The sequence below is a fragment of the Ascaphus truei genome, unplaced genomic scaffold (assembly GCF_040206685.1).
Source record: "Ascaphus truei isolate aAscTru1 unplaced genomic scaffold, aAscTru1.hap1 HAP1_SCAFFOLD_272, whole genome shotgun sequence".
Taxonomy (NCBI): Eukaryota; Metazoa; Chordata; class Amphibia; order Anura; family Ascaphidae; genus Ascaphus; species Ascaphus truei.
In genome coordinates this window covers 447,501-463,816 of record NW_027455664.1, presented here as the reverse complement: position 1 = coordinate 463,816, position 16,316 = coordinate 447,501, and the positions used below count along the sequence as shown (strand labels likewise).

At 44.4% G+C, this 16,316-nt stretch overlaps 1 protein-coding gene across 1 annotated transcript in view; it reads left to right on the top strand.

Moving 5' to 3' along the window:
- The window catches only part of LOC142481495 (uncharacterized), a 42,930-nt gene that overhangs the window by 19,300 nt on the left and 7,314 nt on the right, over positions 1-16,316 (top strand). The window contains exons 3-4 of the mRNA XM_075582908.1: positions 4,588-4,871; positions 5,944-6,612. Coding sequence (XP_075439023.1) covers positions 4,588-4,871; positions 5,944-6,612 — 953 coding nt within the window. The remainder of the gene's footprint in view (positions 1-4,587; positions 4,872-5,943; positions 6,613-16,316) is intronic.

Below are 16,316 nucleotides of genomic sequence, written 5' to 3'. Positions count from 1 at the left end.
GTGTGTGTGTGTGTGTGTGTGTGTGTGTGTGTGTGTGTGTGTGTGTGTGTGTGTGTGTGTGTGTGTGTGTGTGTGTGTGTGTGTGTGTGTGTGTGTGTGTGTGTGTGTGTGTGTGTGTGTATCTAGTTGTGCTGCACCGCAGATTTAAGCCTTGATAGAGCTCTTTAAGCCAGCATTAAGAAGATTGGACCTCAATGCAACGTTAAAGTGCTGTGATTAGTACTGGACTGACAGCTCATGTTACAGGGCAGATGTGGCAATGCTATTCATTGGAGTAGTACTAGAGTAGCAAAAGGCAAAGCAGCCGTCTCCTTGAATAGAAGGGCAGCTCTAGGAAGTGGTGACAGAGCTCTGTGCTGTACTCTACTGCCGCTGCACAACAGCGTTGAGGTGGAGCATCAGACCTTTGCACTGGAATGGGTTGCTGAACATTTGGAAGTGCTGTTTTTTGGAAGCTGTAAAGCGTTCTTGCTGTGCTCGGTCAAACCTGCAGATGTGTTTATTTTCAGGAGGCAGAGTACATAGTAGGTAAACCATTGGGAGGAGCAAAATCCTCCCAGCTTCTTTGCCCTGCCTTTCCTATCTGAGCTTTCAGAGAGCTGTGGATTCCTTAAACAGCCTGTTGAACGAAGCTTGAGACAAGTTGCAGATAAACACGGTAGGGTGGGGATCAAGAGGAGGGGCCTTCATGATTGGGGGGGGGGGTGGTTAAAGGTTACACATTTTTATGTGTAACCAAACCAAACCAAAAAATCTACTCGCCACCTAGTCCCGCCCCCAAACCCGCCCCTAGTCCTGCCCCCAACCCCACCCCTAGTCCTGCCCCCAACCCCACCCCCAACCCCGCTTTAAAATAAAACATATGAATAAAATCCATTTAAATGACAAATATATTTATTGTATTACATTATACTACAATTAGCCCTTGTTACGTGTGTGTGTGTGTGTGTCTGTGTAAATGTCGATCTAGAAATAAAAGCCAGGTGTGAATGACTAGTTTCCTGCACATCTTAATCAGTGTCTGGATGCCCCCGCTTCACAATATCTAAAGCAGAACCCCCACTCACCTGCGCTTCGGCGTCATGACGTCACGTTGCCCTAGTAACGTGACGTCACATGACCTCACAGCGTCATTTCGATGCCGTGTTGCCATGGCGACGCAGGAAGGAAGCCGCCGGAGCCTAGGTAAGTGAAGGTTTACAGAAGCCCTGCAGCTCCCCCGGCACTTAATTTAAGTGCCTTCGGGAAGCGCGCGGAGCCTCTGTAAACCCCACGCCCCCCAGCCGGCAGTCTTGCGCCCCCCATGGGGGTCGCGCCCCCAAGTTTGCGCACCGCTGTTCTAGAAATCCAATCGGATAAGGCTCTTTCTGCACGCTTTTGCACAACTCCCAGCTACTAGAATATCCCCCTGTGTCTATCCAAGAGGAGGTTTTAGTGTACTGACAAAAAACATCCCAAAATAAATTGTAATTAAGGCCGCGAGGTGTCACTGTATATAGAACATAGATCCAGTAGCACTCTCATTGTAAAAGACTCATCTCTATCTCCCCACAAATAAGCAGGGGGACCCATTCAAAGCCCATAATGCGTATGTCTGAAGCATTAAAGCAAAGTGCAGGGCTGTACCAAAGTAGTTGTTTAGTTTAGACTGCCCTTGAATGGAGTTGAACACTTCCCCAGTGCTGGAATTAGACATAAAAGGTCTATGCAGCAACATAGAGTAGTTGTGTTTAGACGCATGGCTCTATTTTTTGGAGCAGAGCCGCAGCATATATACTGTAAGAACAGTTTCTTACTTCTGACGCGGTATGTTAGACTTATGGCACTTCAGATATGGAGGATTGTTTTGGGCAAATAAAAGGTTAAAAAAAAGTATCAGAGAAATGCAACTTGTGACGCATCTCATTTTAATCTGTGCACCATGTAACTGCCCCCAACTCATCCTACTCACTCTCCCCAAGGTGCAAATTGGGGCAGAGACGCAGAATGTGATACATCTCATTATAATCTGTGTGCCATGTAACTCCTCCCCAACTCCTCCTACTGACTCTCCCCAGGGTGCATGCTGGGGCAGAGACGCAGACTGTGATACATCTCATTATAATCTGTGATACTTTATCTTGCCATGAAGTCAATGCATTTGAACCCAGTGATACAGTATGTTGATCCCACTGCTGTCAGTGGCACTGTCCATATGTGTACTTGTGTCACCCAATGTATGTAATACAATGTATCACAGTAGCTGTGATTTTTATGACTGATACTCAAGTTAACCACTTCTCAACCACTTGAAATTAAATGTCAACAGTAGCTGATTTCTCTATTATGACATCACGAGACAGTATCATTGAGCCTCCAAGGAGATGCCAGCAGCAGTGTTCTGTAATGACATCATGGAATCGCCTTAGAGACTGAGATAAATACACAAATGTAAACTTGTTTGTGCGTGACTTGAATTAGTTCCCGAAGGAAACCGTTAGTTTTGTGGACATCTCAGAGATAGGAAAAGTGTGGCGCTGTACGGAGAGACTAATTATCTCCACCTTAACTCTGTATCATGGCAGGTAGGAAGCAACGTGACATTTATATACCCAAAAAGAAATGGATAATATCTATATTTCTGAACTGTTTACTTTCACAATGTTTTATGGGGTACAGAACAGATAACATGACTCCTATCAATGGATGGGAGAAAGAAGACGGATGGGGTGGGGGGGCGGGGGGGAGGGACGGAGGTAGACAACACCCAGGGGGGTTAGGTACCTGGCCTTTATTGGATAATATTTTTTTTTATAAATGTCAAAACTGATTTATTATAGATACATACACACATATTTGTTTTATTGTATTTACTTTTATATCTGGCTTGTAATTCAAAATCTTAAATGATTTGAACAGTAATGTATAGAAAAGAACACATGTACTGTATACATAAATGTCAATGCGGCAAACGTCTATGGGATCTATGGGATAGTAAAAAAAGACACAGGAACCTTAGTGAATACAGTAGGATTAGTTATGTATAAGGCATGCTTTTTCCTTGCCCTAAGTTTAGGTCAATAACTATTGGACCAATTCTACACCGTGGGGTGTAATGTTCGACTACTTTCAGCCATATCCTTAAATTATTGTCTACAGCAGTGTTTTTCAACCACGGATCCTAGGAACCCTAGGATTCCCCGGGCATCCCTAAAGGATTCGCTGTAATTTTCAGGTCATTTTAAAATTGTACTTAATACAGAAGAATTTACAGTACAATGCATCTTATCTCAGACGCGCTATTGGAGAGGGTTGGGGTTCCTTACAATGCATCTGATCTCAGACGCGCTATTAGAGAGGGTTGGGGCTTCTTATAATGCATCTGATCTCAGAAGCGCTATTAGAGAGGATTGGGGTTCCTCACACTTCATCTGATCTCAGACGCACTATTAGATAGGGTTGGGGTATATTACAATGCATCTCATCTTAGGCTCGTTGTTAGAGAGGGTTGGGGTCCCTCAGAATTTCACATATGGTTCCTTAACCAAAAAAAGGTTGGAAACCACTACTCTACAGTAATACAAAGGCCCCAAAAAAGACAAAGCCACAAAACGAGGGCAGAATCTGCCACTTGATTTACAGATATAGCTGACCTGAGTGCTCCTCCAGATACCTCAATATACCAGACGTCTCAGAATACCACACCATAATATTACCACAAAATACCACAGTAGGAACAGGCAATTTTAATTTTTTTATTTTTAAAGATCCAGTTCCGAAAGCTATGGTACATCTATATTTGTCATTGTGTTCATAGGTGGACATGAAAACAGGTGATGGACTGCACAAGTTTTATATGCCAGTTGCCACTTTGTGTTGAAAACTACCTAGAAATAGTTTTCTGTCTGTGTTACATCCCAACACATCATATATGTATATATATGTATATATGTATATATATATATATATATAGAGCTAAAATGTACGGGTGCTCTGGTGTTTCAACACATAGCAATGCTATGAATAGAATCATGGAGCTTGCTTAAAAATGTATTTAAATATTGAAACTTCTGACCACTATTGATCAGAGTAGTGGTCTGTAACATTGATAATCAAATAAATGTGTTTTCCCAGCAAGCCATTATCCCTGTTAGTGCTTGCTATTCATAACAAAACAAAGATCCCCAAAAACTTTATTCAAAACCAGAACCAAAACCCCAAATATTTTAAAGGCAAAATAAAAATATCAAGCCAAGTGAGCATCTCTATGTATTTCATATGTATTTGATATCAAGAATATCTTTTAGTAAGTCTGTTAAAGCAGTCCTAACCCCCCAAAGTCAGGCTTTCAGGATATCCCAGCTTCAGCGGAGGTGGCTCAATCAGTCCCTGCTTCAGCACAGCTCGCTCAATCAGTCTCTGCTTCAGCACAGGTGACTCAATCAGAGGCTGATTGAGTGATTGTGCCACCTGTGCTAAAGCTGGAATATCCTGAAAAGTTGACCTATTGTGGGGGGTTTGATGACTGGAGTTGAGTCCCCGTGTGTTAAAGAAATGTGCCTTGATTTTGCTTTTCAGGCCCTTCACTTTTACCTTTCTTCCTTACAGATCAGTTTTTAAATGCCTCTGCTGTGAACCCTCCACCGACCTGCAGTGCTCCTGCAGTCACCACTGCTTACCCTTCATGGAGCAACAGCTTCCACCCTGTAGGGAGGAATACAGAAGTCTACAGACATGGGGCCCAAGGCATGATTTTGCAACAAGGGTCTGCAGGAACACCAATGTATCTACAGCAGATCCCACAGGCAACACGCGCTTACCCTCGTGTATCGGACATGAACGGAGGATTCTACCACACTGCTACAGGAGGATACAGAGGATTTGCAGAACAGGTTAGGGGAGAAGCCACAACGCAGCCTGTTACTTTCCGTCCCAACACACATTTGGAAAGACGTGCTACAATAGGGCCTTGTATTATGGCCACCCAGTATGCACAACTTCAGCAGCCAACATTCATACCCCTTAGAGAAATGCACGTTCAGGATAGGACATACCACCCAGTTCCTGGCCAATATGCTCCAACTGGTGGCAACACAGCACAGATTGGCTCCTTCTTACAGACACCCACTGGGCTGCCAATAACCTCCCCCAGGGGGAAAAGCCCAAGACCGTCCTATCCACTGGCCCATTATTCGGCAGCCCCTGATCCCCAAGCAACCAGGATAGCCGAAAATGTAAAAGTAGGAGGGGTGTCAGGTGGGTAAGGCAAACCAGGTTCAGTTGGGGGAGCACAAGGGGCAAAAAAGGAGAGATCTAGATGCCCAAATCATAGCATTTCCCCCAGTTGTTGCTATTGCAGCTAAACGTTTGTGGATGTTCCTTAAGTTGAATGCCGCTTTTGCATATTATCAATTTATGAACAAACTGAGTATCTACTGTAGTGTATTGGTTTTCCCATTGACAAATAACACACAGGGACTTGTGAACCTCTTGTTGGCCTTTTATCATAATCTGCCCTCTTTATCACTAATGATATCCCCACCAATAAAACCTACTTCTCTTCGTCTTCATCACTCCACCATCATTATTGTGATAAAACATGGATATCTCTCATAATTTTGCATTGTGTACAGTAGTTCTTTGCAGTGATTTCCATGTGTAATTAGCTTAATTCCCTTTCCCCACTGCATTGTGTTGCAGACCTTACAAGATGAGATATGGAGAATCTTTACTAATCATTGTTCAAAATCTTCTCCTTGACCGATACCATTACCTGTGATAAAGATCTTTAATTACGGTCATTCGCCACTGTAGTGTTACAAATATATAGAATTCTACAGTATGTAGTCCTCGCCAATACTGAAGGGATTAAGCATGTGTTTGCTTTTCTTCCTTTGTGTTATTATGTACAATGTGTTGGTATTTATGATAATTGATTATTTCTCCTTTTTGATTTTGTTACAGTGTGTCAGACCTCGCTTGAAGCCCAACATATTTCCCAGGCCAGTTTAATTACACAAGGAGCAGTTCAGCTTGCTGCTAATGAAAAAAGTGAACCACCTCTAATGTACCCAACTCAACCAGCTCGGAAGCTGAGCCACCTCCCAAAGTTACATATTGATGTGCAAAGCCACAAAGAGTTATGTGTGCCAGTGTGGAAAAGGGGTGGGTTAAAAGATATGGAGAAGAGATCTTCAGAGGTGAAGGCCCCTTCACATATTGCTCAGAAGGTTCGTAATAACGTGCTGAGTTCAGTGAAGACTGAGTGTCCGTCAAAGTCTGAGGGAGTACCAAAGTGCTCCACAGTGGAAACAAAGAAGAAAAAGATCCTTTATTCAGCTGCAAAGGATCAAGTCCCTCAAACTGCACTGCAAAAGAAGGTAAAACCAATGTCAAAGCCAGTAAATCATTCTTCTGCTCCTATACCAGGGAAGTCTCCCCATGGCCCACAATCTGGTGACGAGGCTGTTCTGTTAAAAAAGATGAAACGTGTTTGTCTCTCAGGTGCCCACATTTCCAATAAGGTATCTGAAAAGATGCAGCAAAGCCGCGAAGGTACAATGGATGCAAAGACACCTGCTGTTACTCATATTAATCCTAAACTGAAGAAAACTAAGGAGATAGGGATCAAACGTAAAGATGCAAAGACTCCTGCAGTTATTCATAGTCCTGAGCGGAAGACACCTCAGGAGATGGGGATCAAACGTAAATATGCAAAAACTCCTGCAGTTACTCATAGTCCTGAGCGGAAGACACCTCAGGAGATGGGGATCAAACTTAAAAATGCAAAAACACCTGCAGTTACTCATAGTCCTGAGCGGAAGACACCTCAGGAGATGGGGATCAAACGTAAATATGCAAAAACTCCTGCAGTTACTCATAGTCCTGAGCGGAAGACACCTCAGGAGATGGGGATCAAACTTAAAAATGCAAAGACTCCTGCAGTTACTCATTGTCCTGAGCGGAAGACACCTCAGGAGATCGGGATCAAACGTAAATATGCAAAAACACCTGCAGTTACTCATAGTCCTGAGCGGAAGACACCTCAGGAGATGGGGATCAAACGTAAATATGCAAAAACTCCTGCAGTTACTCATAGTCCTGAGCGGAAGACACCTCAGGAAATGGGGATCAAATGTAAAGATGCAAAGTCTCCTGCAGTTACTCATAGTCCTGAGCGAAAGACACCTCAAGAGATGGGGATCAAACGTAAACAGAACAGCAATATCAAGCAGCTAGTGAAGAAAACAAAGAACCAGACCAGCGTTTTCAGTTTTGAGCAAGCGCTGGCTTGTGGTACTGATAATAACCCCAAAGCTCTCAAAAGAAAAAGTGCTAATCAGCCTGGAGTGAATTCAGAAGTTCTTGGGAAGGGCAAGAAGTTATTGGAACCTTCTGAACAAGGAAAGGTGAAAGCCCATCACAGCAACCTCAGCCTCCAAATGATTAACTCTGTTCAAGTATTTCACCCATTGGGTAAAAAAGCAGGTCCCACAGGTCCAGGGGCACCCGCAGGATCCATTACACTTGGAAATAAGCTTGGACCAATGCAAGGACGCCAAAGCCAGACTTCTGCTTCTCATGTTCAGTGGTCTCTTACTGATGCGATTAAAAGGTTCATGGCCAAAAAACAGGACAGTATTTCTAGTATTAAAGGAGTCGGTATTAATGCCAGGCCTAGGCTATTTAAAATACATGAGTACACAAGACCTGACATTAAAACCAGTGAAATCAAACAACGTGGGGAAAACAAAGCTTCAGTTATAGAGAATCCCAAACACTTCCCAGTGATATCCATAGAACGGAAAGCTGCAGTGACATGCATTAAAAAGGTCAGCCAAACCACTATCCCCATTCAAGCTCCTTTCAACCAGAAGCACCAGCTTTCTAACCTGCAGCTTCCTATCAATGTACCCAGTAGAGTGGACAACTTCATCCCATCCTTCTGTCAACAGCCTCTCCAAGAGCTTGAGCTCTCCATACCTATTCCACCAGAACAGAGAGAGGAGAGAGAGGCTATGAAAAGGAAAGCACAACTGGAGAGGGAGTAAGCCTGTCAACATACCTCCAAAAGGAGGCTACAGTGCTTTGTTCAGAGGCAGAAGGATCATAACATCTCTAAACGTTACGGATACCCACCATCCAGACTTATTTCCCCCATGAGCTACTTAGGCCCAAAAAAAAAAAAAACCTGACTAATCTGTAACTGATGCCAAGCTCTGTGACTATCTGTAAATAAGATTTATATTTATAAGTCAGTTTGTAACATATTTTACTAAGAATATATTTAAAACTCTTCAATAAAATGTATCTATTTTCAATTGAACTCTTTATTTACTAAAGAAACTATTTACAAATGCCAAGGGTTATTGAAATTCTGCAAATTAATTTTAGATTACCCTCTTGATGATACGAGAGAGAGAGAGAGAGAGAGAGAGAGAGAGAGAGAGAGAGAGAGAGAGAGAGAGAGAGAGAGAGAGATAAGTAAGTCAGACCCCACATATGAGAGAGAAACAGATAAATATTTAACTATATGCTTTGTCATGTTGGATGTTGTATGTATGTATGTACTGTATGTCTTTATTTATATAGCGCCATTTATGTAGAAAGCGCTTCACCGCAGTAATACACGTGACAATCATATAAATAATACAAATAACAGATCATGGGAATAAGTGCTTCAGACATAAAAGTAACATTTAGGAAAAGGAGTCCCTGCTCTGAAGAGCTTACAATCTAATTGGTAGGTAGAACATACAGAGACAGTAGGAGGGCGTTCTGGTAAGTGTGTCTGCAATGGGCCAAGCTTTTTGTATGCGGTCTATAGTATCAGCCACGGAGCTACTCACATGCTTCTTTAAGCAGATGTGTTAGAATGTGGGTCTTAAAGGTGGATAGAGAGGGTGCTAGTCGGGTATTGATGGGAAGGGCATTCCAGAGGTGAGGGGCAGTCAGTGAGAAAGGTTTAAGGCGAGAGAGGGCTTTAGATACAAAAGGGGTAGATAGAAGACATCATTGGGCGGATCGCAAGAGTCGGGATGGTGCATAGCGAGAAATTAGAGCTGAGCTGTAAGGAGGGGCAGAAGAGTGTAAAGCTTTAAAAGTGAGGAGGAGAATTGAGTGTGAGATACGGGATTTGATAGGAAGCCAGGAGAGGGATTTCAGCAGGGGAGACGCTGAGACAGATTTAGGAAAGAGTAGAGTGATTCTGGCAGCAGCGTTTAGGATAGATTGTAGGGGAGACAGGTGAGAGGCAGTAATACCGGACAGCAGACGGTTCCAGTATTTGAGATGGTAGAGAATGAGGGTCTGTGTCAGAGTTTTAGCTGTCGAGCAACAGTGGAAGGGAGTATCTTTGTAATATTGCGGAGGAAAAAACGACAGGTTTAGCTACCTTTTGAATGTGAGAGAGGAGTCTGTGACCCCCAGGGCAGCGTGCTTGGGCTACTGCATGTATAGTAGTACTTCCAACAGTAATGTGGAAGGTGGTAGTAGGGCCAGGTTTGGCATGAAATATAAGGAGTTCTGTTTTTGACATGTTAAATTTAAGTCGGTGGAGGATCATGTTGCATTGGGCTTCTCTTCCTTGTGTTTATACTGTACAATGTCACATACCCAGTAGCACTCCTTAAGACAAATATATATAGTGAGGTGGGTCTGGGGTTGAGTTTACATGGGTTTGTGTGTGCAGATTTAAATTGTTTGGGGGTCTGTGACCAAAATACCAAGAAGTGATCTCCTTTAATACAAACATAAGGAGACAAGCGACAGGGTACCTTTGGTGGTCACATATAACCCACACCTAGGAGCCCTACGCAAGATCGCCAGGGAACTACAACCCATCCTACAGGAAGATACAAGACTGCAACAGGTCTTCCCTGAAGCACCCTTATTATCATACAGACAACCCCATAATCTCAAGAATATTTTGGTGAGGAGTAAAGTATTCAGCAGTACCACTGAATGCGGGACAAAACCATGCCAGGACGCAAGATGCAAAACCTGCGCAATGCTCTACACAGCGGACACAATACAAATACCACACAGGAATCGGGAATACAAAATCAGAGGAAGGTTCACCTGTTCCTCCAGCAATGTCGTGTACCTCATCATGTGCATGAAATGCCCAGGGGCTGCTACTACATAGGGGAGACAGGGCAGGGGCTAACAAGAGAATGAACCTGCATCGCCACAGCATCACACGCGGAACAAGAGACGGTCCTGTCGGCGAACATTTCTCTGACTCTGGCAATAAGATGAACGATCTGAGGGTTGCCATACTCAAAGGTAATCTTAAAACACCGAAAGGTAGACGGTTGCATGAATACAAATTTATGCAACTGTTCGGGACACTTAGCAGTGGCCTAAACAGAGATCGAAATTATATGAGTCATTACTGACACAAGTGAACTCTCTTCCCATGAGCGCAAAGGCCATGTCTGCACATACTGTGCTATATGTATGTACACACAGCTGTCTCTCACACATACTAATACTCCTTGTTTTTCCATCCCTATACACCAATAGGGACCACATAGCATCTACACACACTTCTACAGTAGTTATGCTACAATCTCTCACATTTCCACACCTACCCACACCATTTATATTAACTCCCACTCCACACACACCTTTTGTAAAGCACTGTATACACTGTGGGCTCTCCATTCATGTATATTCACACAGATACACACACACACTCTTACATCACTAACTTTCAGGAACCATTTAACACCTCTAGCCATGAATCACATCCACACCGGGGGAGGACAAGCACAGATAACATTCCAAGAGACACTGTTTTGAAGCATACCCTTTGCTTGCTTCATTCATTGTAACATCGCCGGAAGAAGAGATCAGTTTAACTTGAAAGGTCGCACAAATAAAAGCATTTCGTTAGCCACAGAACGGTATCATCTATTTATTTTTTGATTATATATATATATATATATACAGTGGTCGACAAATCACCCAAAAATCTACTCGCCGAACAAAACAATCTACTCGCCACCTAGTACCACACGTGTGTTGCTTGGGCCAATAGGAGCTCGCCACGATGTTAAATCCACTCGCCCGGGGCGTGCAAATGTATAGGTTTGTCGAACACTGTATATATGTATATATATATATATTTATATACTATATTAGTGAAAGCACTGTATGCCTGCCTGCCTGCCTGGATGTCCTGTGTCCCTAGGGGAAATCTCATTGGTCCCTTGGGCCGCCCACCCCCGCACACCTCTCATTGGCCTGAGGCGGAGTGACGGGCCACACACACACACACACACACACACACACACACACACACACACACACACACACACACACACACACACACACACACACACACACAGCAGCTCTATACACACACACACACACACAACACAGCAGCTCTACACACACACACACACACACACAACACAGCAGCTCTACACACACACACACACACACACACACACACACAACACAGCAGCTCTACACACACACACACACACACACACACACACACACACACAACACACACACACACACACACACACACACACACAACACAGCAGCTCTACACACACACACACACACACACACACACACAACACAGCAGCTCTATACACACACACACACACACACACCCTCTGTCCGCCCCCCCCCATCACGTGCGCTGCCCTGCACTGGCTCCGGACGGGAAGCGCGGCCCTCCTACCCCAGCCGCTCCCTTACCTCCCTGGCGCTACCACCCGCTCAGGTAAGTCACTGCGCGTCCCGCCTCAGCCTCAGGCCCACTGCGCGTCCCGCCTCAGCCTCAGGCCCGAACACTGTATATATGTATATATATACTATATTAGTGAAAGCACTGTATGCCTGCCTGCCTGTCCGGTGTCCCTAGGGGAAATCTCATTGGTCCCTTGGGCCGCCCGCCCCCGCACACCTCTCATTGGCCTGAGGCGGAGTGACGGGCCACACACACACACACACACACACACACACACACACACACACACACACACACACACACACACACACACACACAGCAGCTCTATACACACACACACACACACAACACAGCAGCTCTATACACACACACACACACACAACACTGCAGCTCTATACACACACACACACACACACACACACACACACACACACACACACACACACACACACACACAACACAGTAGCTCTATACACACACACACACCCCCTCTGTCCGCCCCCCCCATCACGTGCGCCGCCCTGCACTGGCTCCGGACGGGAAGCGCGGCCCTCCTACCCCAGCCGCTCCCTTACCTCCCTGGCGCTACCACCCGCTCAGGTAAGTCACTGCGCGTCCCGCCTCAGCCTCAGGCCCACTGCGCGTCCCGCCTCAGCCTCAGGCCCACTGCGCTTCCCGACAGGGATATATCACAGGCTGCCTGCACAATAGGATATAGCGCTACCTATCTGTTTTTTACACATTGACTTTACTTATACTTCAGTGGAGTCTCACCTTTTCAAGTGAAAACTTTCCTATAAAAATGCAATTTATTGGCATTACCAAACTTCATTAAATCACTTACGTCCTTGAACTTTGACAGACATGATTTACAGACCTTCCAACATTTGGCACAAACAGAAGAGGTAACTTTATTTGCTGCAGTATCTCGCTGTGGGAGAGAGGAGCTGGCAGGAAAGTGACCCCACTGTACGAAGCTCAATAACATGAACCATTTACTTACATGCAAAGATCATATAACCAATAAAATATACATATCTATGGATTTGTATATACTTTTAATAACACTTCTATTGTGTGTATATATCCACCATAACCAGTTGATCGTTAGCAGGTAAGTCATCAATCTCCCAGCTGCTTTAGGCTCGTAATATACTATGTGGCCGTGCGCACGCCTGTGCGAACGCGTGTGCATGTGCCGCACACGGTTTGTGTGTATAGAGTCCGTGCTGCCGGGAGTGACATGCTGGGAAGGTAGTGTGTGTGTGTGTGTGTGTGTATACTGTAGATTGTGAGTGAATAATTACTTAAATAAGATTTGTAAAAGAAAAAAAAACATGTTTAATAAATAAAAAAAATGTATTTGTGCACTTATTCACACACACACACACACACACACACACACACACACACACACACACACACACACACACACACACACATTTCAGCGGCAGTAGCAGCGTGAATTCCTTATTTTCTTCATCTACCCCCGTCGGCTGGTCCCACGCTCACTGCCGTGCACACGCGCGCTCCTATTATAGAATGGCTGACTAACCTCAGCCAACTATAAATGCCGCGCGCACAGCGCAGCAAGCGCACACACTGCAGAACAGCCGTGAATTAGCTGCAGCTTCAGCCACTGGCATCAATACAGTAGGTAAAATAGGTCAAGAAGAATGTAATAGGCACAGGATATAACAGGTACAGTACCTGCTAGATAGGTAAAATTTAATGTAAAATTTAATGTAATAGGTACAGGACATAAAAAAACAGGTACAGTTGGAGGCTGTGAATAACATGTAATTTGCTATATGCAAAGATCATATTATTAATAATATTTGCACACACACAATAGGAGGGATAATAATTCCCTATAACCAGTTTATCAGTAGATACAGGACATAAAACAGACAAACAGGGCCTACCAAATAGGTGCAGCTGGAGGCCTGTGTGTAACTCCTGCTGACACCCTGCATGTTTAGCCAGGATATTTACATGTAGCTGCTGCTCTTCCCACTGACTGGGGTAGGCCCACATCCTGAGCTCAAGTTGTTGACGTCACGACACCGAGGGGGTTGAACTACACTTCCCATGATGCTTTGGGAAGGGGGTCCTGATTGTACATGTGATAAAGCAGCTGTCAATCAAGAACACAGCAGGCACCGTCCAATTGGAAGAGCGGGTATGGGATGGGGCGGGCTAAGAGCTGTGCCAGTGTATTGTTCCTGCTGAGGAGCACACAGAGCAGCTGGGGGCAGGGAACACATAGGTCTATGGGAAAACTAGGCCCACGTCACCTCACTGTGTTACTGTTATTAGTATTCAACGGCAAAGTAATGTGCTCTGAGGTTTTCTTTTTCCAACAAAAAAGTACTTTTTTTTTTAGACTCCTGTGTAAGAGGATCCTGCAGCTCTGTTACTAAAAGCACCTTCCCCCCTTTACCTGATTTAACTTGTTAGGCCGCGCTTATAGTGCCGCCGTCGCGTCGCGCTTACTATAAGCGCACGCGATGGCTGCAATGCATTTGTTTTGACGCGCTGTCGCCGTCACCCGCACTATAAGCGCAGCCTTATGCTTTACACAATAATTCTGCAGGTTTTGGCTTGTTGTGGTCGGAGGATAACTGTCTATACATATAAAGACTTGTATTTTCTAAGCTAAAGGGCCTTAGTATAATGCTAACCTCAAATCCTGAGTTCCTTGTGGCCCCCATGTAGGGTTGCCAGGTGGCTTCTCCAAAAATACTGGACACAATGGTGAAAGGTGCGATGCGCTTGAGACACACACCCACCCTCTTACCGCTCCATGCTGTTTCCTCCTCTCTTTGGTCCCACCCCCAGGCTCCTGACACCTCCTGATTGGCTGCATTACCCAGCAGCAATAAGGATGGCAGAAGCTGCCCAGCCCTCAAGCAACAGCCTGCTCTCTCCCCGCTCAGGGAAATCCCGCGGCCCCCCAAGCCGGTCAGGTCACATGCCCAGGGCTGCCAACAGAAATCCTGGGGCCCGGGACAAACATTTTAAGCAGGCCCCCCCCCCCCCCCCCGTGTCGGCAGTATTGCCTGCCACCCCCCCCCTCCCCCATTTCCCACCTCACGAGCCCCCTCTTTCCCCCCCATCCCATGTATTTCCCTTTCTTCCGTCTCACCCCCCGCCTCGGACACACACACACACATATATATATAAATGTAGCCATGCTATAAAATGGCATACAGTTTTCTCTCATGCTGGCAGTAAGCCTGGTAAGTTACAGGGTTGCCAGCACCAATCATGGAGGTTTGTCCTCACACCCTGGTGAGGTGTAATATGTGTTCAAGGGGAGTGGTAACATACTCTGAGTCCACTGTTAGTGACATCAGAGATGTACCTGTTCCTAAGGTATATAAGGCACAGCACTGCCCAAAGTTAGTGTGTTCTCCTTGATCAAGTTCAGAGTGAAGGTCAAGGTGTGGATTAAAGGAGAAGTGCGTTTAAGCAGCAGCAGCCAGTTGGCTGGGCCTGCACTGTGTCCAGGCACCTGGCACAGGAGGTGATCCCACCTCATTAAAGCTGCAGTTCAGTCTTTTTTTTTTTTTTTACTGCAATAGTTTCATGTGTGCAATCTCTAATTACCTAAAGAACTGTATAGCTGCAGGTCAATTCATTCTCCATGTATTGATAGGCGAAATTTGGTGACATAATTAGTGAAGGGATCTATTTTTCTTCTGCTTCTGTCACTCAGTAGAAGCTCATGAATATTCATGAGCACTCCTGCACTGACATGTGCTAGAGGGAGGGCAGGGCTGACAAAGGGGTGTGCCAGAGCTTGTGACAGGACATGAAGGGGCAGTGCCTTAGTAAATGGCTGTTAAAATAGAATACAAGAAAATTGGTCTTTCAAAGTTGTTTTTTTGAAAACAGAAAATGCTAAAAGTATTTTTTCTTACTACAGAACTGATTTATTAAAAAAAACACACATGCAGGATATTGACGGAACTGCAGCTTTAAGAGACAGAAAGGCACATAGAGACACACTGACAAATGCATACACTGAAGGCACAGGCAGCATCTGCACCATAAAAGTACATTTGAATAAAAAAGAATGATGATGTCTTTTAAGTGTGGCTCTATTGAAGTCTTGGGGTTTACGTGTCAAGAAAATCTTGGCAAAAAACAGAGGCATCATTTTCAACCATTTAATCAATATGTGCTTTTAGATGACACTATCCTACATTCTGCATGGATATAATAATAATATTAATAATATTAATAATAATAATAATAGATACCATGGGAAAATAATAGGAGACATAATGGAAATATTATCCAGTTTGTCATCATAAGGGGAATATACATAGCGCTTCACAGCAATAATACAAGTGACAAAACTGGAATATAATAAATATATGGCTAGGGATACAGTATCCTACAGTACATCTGTCATGGATATAATAATAAGAGACATCATGGGAAAATGATAGGAAACATAATGGTAAAAAGCGCTACAGACATAAAAGGAAACATCCGGAAAAAGAGTTGCTGCTCCCCCGAAAAGCTTACAGTCTAAGTCTATACATAACAAGATACAATGTGTATCCATTTTGTGACCATATCTGTCATCAGAAAATAGAAACAACACGCAGAACAC